The sequence below is a fragment of the Lepus europaeus genome, chromosome 16 (genome assembly GCF_033115175.1).
Source record: "Lepus europaeus isolate LE1 chromosome 16, mLepTim1.pri, whole genome shotgun sequence".
Taxonomy (NCBI): domain Eukaryota; kingdom Metazoa; phylum Chordata; class Mammalia; order Lagomorpha; family Leporidae; genus Lepus; species Lepus europaeus.
The window spans coordinates 80,568,911-80,575,804 of NC_084842.1; the positions used below are offsets into that span (position 1 = coordinate 80,568,911).

Here is a 6,894-nt window from a genome sequence, read left to right on the forward strand (position 1 = left end):
GTGATACAGCTACCAAAACTATGGTGGAGCAGTACTCAATGCACCTGTGGTATGGCCAGATTCTGCCACATCACAGAGAGCAACTCCAGTATGACATTGAGTCAAGTGCCCTACAGGCCTTAGTGCCTCCAGATGGCAACCCAAGCACAACATGGATTCGGCAGGGAGGGTCAGGCCTACCCCTTCAGCCAAACACAGACCTATCAGTTGCTGAGAGGGGTACAATTATGTTATGCCATTAAATCGCCACAGCACACAGCTGGAATACCAATTACACAACATATGTTACTGGCAGAAATGCTCTTACCCAGTCCCACAGTGGACAGAGGTAATGATGATAATCTCCAGGACTACACAGGCCCAATCATCTTCAGTGTCCCACTCAATCTTAGGGTGGGATCACTATTCCCATGGGCATCCACATAAGGTACAAAGAAAGGCTTGACAGGCTGCAGTACTGATGGCCATGGCTTGCAGCCCCACTGTAGAGTGTCCCCAACACAGCAGTCATCTCTCAGTGACACCTAGTCATTCACAGGAGAAGGTGAAAGGGGCAGCCTGTCGCTCCGGGGTGTGACCCCAGGCAGGAGCACTGGCTGTCTGTCTAGCTCATGGACTGCAAGCTTTTATTCAGTCACTGCACACAGACTTCTCATGGGCTAGATGACTGCTGCCACCTAGTGGAAGCATCAGTATTTATTGGGCTGAGTTTACAGCAAACCATGCCCAAGCATCCTCTAAGGCCCTGGGGATGGGAAATCTGCTTGATGTCCAAGTCTGTCCTTAGGTCTGAGGGGTCCGAGGCAGGATGGGGAGTCCTGGGTGCAGTGGGGTCTGGCACACCTTTCTGAGACTCCAGGTCTCCACAAGTGCCAGTAGCTTCGTCCCTTACAGAGTGTAGCAGGGAGCCCTGCTCCAATGGGGGCTCAGGGCGCCCCCTGCCACACTTCACCACACACTCCACTCAACATGCTTTTCAGCAGAACATGTCCTGGGGTTTATAGACCCTAGAGTCTATAAATGCTGAAACGCCTGTTTGACTGCCTCTGATGCACCTGTTGTGAAGTTGTCCAGACCTGCACAGTTTGCACAGAACCTGTCTCAGCTCTACCAGGCACTGAGTCAATAGTTATCATATTAACTAGTGGCATTGACCCACAAGATCTCTGCTACATATTCCTGTCTTCACATGCAATATTGAAAAATCATTGGATCACTGAGTCAAAAGGATATTGGGTCAATAACTGAACATTTAACAATCAAATTACTTCCTGCAGAAAGGATATGGCAAAGTCTAGATAGCCTGTAAGTATAATTTATTCGGTGTCTGTTGGTCTATAACTAAAACATACGTTGAAATAAGATCAGCAACAGGAGTGCCCAGCCTCCTGCAGGACGGCAGTAGACTTGAGTTGGAGCAAAATGTGTCCTTCCAAGGGGTCTTTGATGCTCATAAATGCAATATTCTGGGGAACCCAGATCCGCAATATTACCAAAGGAACAGGCAGCAAGGGATGTTCCAGGCTCATCTGTCTCTTAGGAAGTTTATTCAAAGTATGAATTTGACTGATTATCAAAGAATTCGTTGAAAATGCATGCTGTGAAAAATCTACACAAGGATTATAAAAACTTTTGAGAGATTAATTTATTGCTTTGAAAAATCAGAATTATAGACAGAGCAGCAGAGACAGGAAAAGAGATCTTCCATCTGCCAGTTCACTAACTAAATATCTACAATGGCCATGTCTGGACGAGGCTGAAGCCAGGAGCCAGGAGCTTTCTCAGGGTCTCCAAATGGTGCAGAGACCCTCGTACTTGGGCCATTTCTGCTGATTTCCAAGGCCATTAGCAGGGAGCAGCATTGGAAGTGGAATAGCTGGGACTCCAACTGGCCCCCATGTGGCATGCTGAGGTCCCAGGGGGGAGTCTTTCCCAGGATGACACAATGCCTGACTCTCAACCTTTTTAGAACCAAAACAAATTTATCTCTTAACCGCATTCTTTTCCCATGATTTTGAAGCACTCTTGCAGTGCAGGTGATAGCAATGGCCACACCAGCACAGAGCCATAAAGACCTGCTGTGACCAGGCTGGGAAAGACTTGCAGATGCCCTGTGCTGTGCAGGTGAGTGGGCTTATCAGTCAGCTGGAAGGAGATCTCCCCGACCAAGGGCAAGGAGCCAGCTCTGCTCACCCCAGGGCTTGTCTCTCGGGATGGGGTCAGTGCATGAGGTCACCATGGAGTCACCAATCCCTCTAGAAACTACAACAGGTGTCCTTCATCAGTCTGGGAAGGAAGTAAAACTAATCAGCTGGATCGTACTGCTAGATAGGAAACTTGTTCAACTTTTGGATGGATTAAGTTCTGAGTTTAAGATTAATTAGTCTTTGAATTCTGTCAGATGATTGAGTTTTAAAAATATTTTGTAAAATCTTAGCCAACATGTGAGAATTGTATGAATTTATAGATTAAGGTTGGCATTTTGACACACAGATGTAATATGAAGTGGTAAAACCAGGGTTTTTAGCAAATGCATCACCTGATAGAGTTTTCTTTGGTTGGGAAGATTCAAATCCTCTCTTCTAATATTTAGAAATGGACAATATTGTCCACAGTAGTCCCCCCACTGTGCTGTAGGGCATAGAGCTGAGCCCCCAAATGTGCTTCCATTTTGTGCTTGCTCCTCATCCCTTCCCCATCTCTTCCTCTCTCATCTTCTCAGTCCCTGGGGACCACTATTTAGTCTCCACTTCTCTTTCAGATCAAAATTTTCAGCATCCATTGTTAGGCGAGAACATGTGCTATTTGTCTTTCTGTGTCTGTCTTGTTTCTCTTAATATAGTGTCTTTAATTCCACCCACATTCCAGCAATGACAGAATTTCATGATTTATTTTGCCCTGATGATGCTTCACTGTATGTCTATGTCTATGCCCATGTGAACACATCAGATTTCCTCTCCCCGTTTATCCACTGCAGGGCCCTGGTCTATGGTGAGCAGTAAGTGCCGCACTCACATCTCTTCCCCAGCTCACGTCCTGTCCTGTGCACACACCCGGGGTGGGGTTGCTGGATCTGGGGGAGATCTGTCTGCAGTGTCTGAACAGCCCCCACGCTGCTCTCCATAGTGGCCATGCTAGTTCACATTTCCACCAGCAGTGTGTGAAGTCCTCCTTCCACTGCGACCCTGCCACAGCTGTGACTCTCGGTCTTTCTGAATATCACTCTTCTGACTGGGGTGGGAGGAGATCTGACTGTGGCTTTGATTGCTCTTCCCTGGGGATGTGATGTTGAGCATTTTCCAATGTGCCTGGTGGCTGTTTCTGGCTTTCTTTTGAGAAATCGGACAAATGATTTCTTCAGAGAGAACCTGAACGAGGTTTTAGTCCCTGTGAAGGTGAAGAGGGGGGCCTCTTCCCAGCAAAGCTGAGCCCTGCTGGCCGGAGTCAGATCCTCTGTTCTTCCCAGTGTCACCCCCAGAGACCTGCGTTAACTGTCAGTGTCAGTGCTGGGCTCTGCCAGGTCCTCAACTTGCTGGGTCCACCCTGTGCCCTCTTCCTGTCGCTCAGTGGAATTCCTATGGCTTTGTCATTTTCACTGGCAGTATTGTTGTTTCAAAATTTTCTAATCCGTGGTCCCAAAGAACCCCAGTTCTGAGAGAGTGCAACGGTGGGAGAATGTGCAGAGCTTAGAGGTAGAAGGAGGTGTGCTCATAGGGATTCAAAAGCCATTCAATTAGTAACATGTGTGTTAAATCAATGTGAAGTTCATTTCAGGCAACAGTGGATCATATTCCACACAGCACTTTACCTAAAGGACCTGGCTGGCTGGGAAGAAGGGACATGGCCGGGGGCAGTGTGAGCTCAGCTCCTCAGGTATGTGAGCTGTAAACCCTGTGGGCTTGGGCTCCTGTACAAATAGCGGACCCTGCCCTGCACCACCCCTGGGACAGCTCCAAGCCTGCAACTCGCCTGGCATCGGGGATTGCGCTGGATCTGCAGACTCAGGACTGGTAAGAGCCTCGCTCGCTCTCTCTCCAGAGCTTCATTTCCTGCCCCACATCCCCAGCCTGTGAGGGCCCCCAGTGTGGTAGGAGGAGGCCGTGGGACATGACTGAGCCGTCAGCCTGTGTATTAGTCTTTCTGTCCCACCCTCCGTGGCTCTGGCCCATTCCTAATCCCTGGAGTTGGTCCAGCTCCAGGCCATTTTCTGGGCCTGGCCCGTTTTCAAACAAATTTCTTTCTTTCTGGGAAAAGATCACAGATTACATGAATCATCTTATCATCAGTGCTGATTCCAACTGGTTCACAGCTGTCTTCCTTTTGTCGGCATTGTCTCAAGGTTAGGGGAGTGGTACAGAGTAGGGGTGATCTACAAGAGGTGGCAGGAAGGGACAGGGCGCTGGGGTCGCTCCCTGCAGGGCTCTGTTCCTCCACACCACAGGACTGGCACAGTTACTTACCTGGCCGGGCCTCTCTGTCAAGGCTCTTCCCTAGGGCTGTTCCTGTAATCAGCCTGGTTGTAGGGTTCTTGTGTGGATTAAACAAGGTGAGACTGGAACGCTGGGCCAGTGCTCAGTGTGTAGCCAGTATTCCATAGAACTGGACTTTTCTTCTGCCCAGTGTGGTTTGATAGTTCACCTGGTGAACTTGAGCATTAACCGCTGTTCTTGGATGGAGTTAGGCCCCCTGATCCACACTGCACAGTGACAAGTCAGAGAGAAGACTGAGCAGGGGGACAAGAAGTATACAGAGCGGCCTGGGAGGAAGCAGGTGCCTTGGTCCAGAACAAGCTGTTCCCCTGTGCAAGCCTGCAGGGTGACTGTTAATGGAGAAAGGGCAGTAGTGGAGGACAGGAGACACAATGGGTCCTGAAGTCCTTAGGAGAACAGTTAAGTCCTGGGCTAGTAAGGGAGGAGTCACCAGCCTGGTAGTTGGTTCTGGTTAGTTACCATGTGAAGTGGGGAAGGGAAATGCATTTGTGTATGGTTTCTGTTGGCACTGAAGGCCTTGCTAGGAATTCAGTAATTTTTGAAAAGGGCCAGCAAAGAACATTTGTATGTTCAGTACCCAGGTGCAGAATGCAATCATGTTTGATTGTTGTCACCTGCACTCAAACGCGGTCTGAAACTCGCCGCTCCTCTCCCCATTTCTCTTTCCCACTGGGGTCAGAGGAGCTCCCACCTTCATGCCTTTCCTGAGCTCTTACTCCTCCCAGACAGCTCTACCCCAACCCCACCCCACCCAGCCCCTGTGTCAGCCTCCATGGGTTCAGCCTCTGGGTCACCTCCTGGCACCTTCAGGACTCTCCCTGCAACCTTTGCATCTTGGGTCCTGGGTGTGTGGAGCAATGAGATAGAGACCAAGCACGGGGCAGCGGGAGGAGTTGCTGATGAATTCATGCAGACCTTGAGAGCCAGGTGCAGGAACTGAGGCACAGAGGAGAAATGACATTTCCGAGAAGAGATTGAGGACACAGATGGGATTGAATCCCTGGTCAGTGCTATTTACAGTTCCCCGGGATCGCCTGAATCTCTTAAGGACCCAAGGCTTTCTCCTTCACCTCAGTGTGTAGACAACCTAACTAGTGCATGCAGTAGGTGCTCAGTAAGTGCTTGCTGAGTGAGTGCTGAAGCACGGAGTGGGTGGGAGGAGCAGGAGTGGGTGAGTGAGGGGACGAGGGACTGAGAGTTAACAAGGCTCGGTGAGTGTGGAGGGAAGGTGAGGACTGGCAGCCTGGGTCACTGCAGTCTCAGGTCAGGTGCACGTGGGAGAGGTTGGGCTGCTTGTCCTGGCATCCCAGAGCCAGAGGATGCTTGGTCTCCTCCTAAATCAGGCAAAACTGTGGCAGGGAGGAGGGAAGCCACTCTAATTTTTCACCTCCATTTATTCTGACCCTGCACAATGGAAACCTGCATCACTGACCCTGCACCCTGACCCTGCACTACTGACCAGTACTATTGACCCTGCAACCTGACCCTATGCCTCCACACTGCACCACTGACCCTTCACCCTGACCTGCTCCACTGACCCTGCACACTTACCCTGCACCCTGACCCTGCACCACTGACCCTGCCTTTTGTCCAACAGGTGCCTGCCCAGCTGAACCATGTGGACCCACACTCTCACCCTGCTCTCCATCCTCCTGCTGGCTGCTCAGGTGCTCCGCACAGAGGCCCAAGATGGAGAACAGGATGAAGTGAATTTGGAGGCGGAGCAGGATGGGTGGGTTCCTCTGGAGAAGCCCATGATAGTGTCAACAAGCCCGCCAACCCAGGTCATTGTCACTGGCAGCTTTGTGAGCAGAGACCAAGCCAAATGCAAAGTGACCGTGACCACACAGGAGGAAGGAGTCCATCTGCAGGTCGATTGTGTGCGATTGGAGCACGAGTTTTCCTGTGTCTTTGCGGGCAATCCCACGGCGTGCCTACACTGCTTGAACAACGACAAGGTCTACTGGAGACAAATTGGCTGGCACCTGCGCCGTTTGAACCGCATCTGTGAGGACTCCAAGGTCATCTTGAACACCAGGGTGTGTAGTACCAAGTATCCAGAATCCAATCTCAAGCTGGTGAACTCCACTCTGGCTCGCAAGACGTCTGTGCAGGGAATGAAGCCCACCCCCACGATGTCAGTCAAGGGGAAGCAGCCATCCCAGACAGAGCCATCCAAAGACAAAAGTTAAGACTTCTCCACTGAGGCAAGGAAGAGCAAAAGGCCGCCCCCACCACAAGTCAAAACACCATAAGCCACTCCCACAAATCCAAGAATGCATCCCAGAAGACAAGGCAGCACGAGGGCCAGCAGGACCAGCAGCACCAGACACATCAACCCAGCAGGATGAGCACAGTCCAGCAGAAGTTCCAGTAGATGACCCGGGAGTGACGGGGCTCCCGG

General features: G+C 50.7%; 1 protein-coding gene across 1 annotated transcript; it reads left to right on the top strand.

The window, feature by feature from the left end:
• The first annotated feature begins 6,106 nt into the window (after positions 1-6,106).
• On the top strand, positions 6,107-6,682 carry LOC133775107 (fibroblast growth factor-binding protein 1-like). Its single transcript, XM_062213177.1, has one exon. It carries the CDS (start codon positions 6,107-6,109, stop codon positions 6,680-6,682), a length of 576 nt encoding a protein of 191 aa, XP_062069161.1.
• Positions 6,683-6,894: the final 212 nt, after the last annotated feature.

What these genes read in the sequence shown, in the direction of transcription:
- LOC133775107 (XM_062213177.1), top strand. Translation starts at nt 6,107, where the DNA reads ATGTGGACCCACACTCTCACCCTGCTCTCCATCCTCCTGCTGGCTGCT.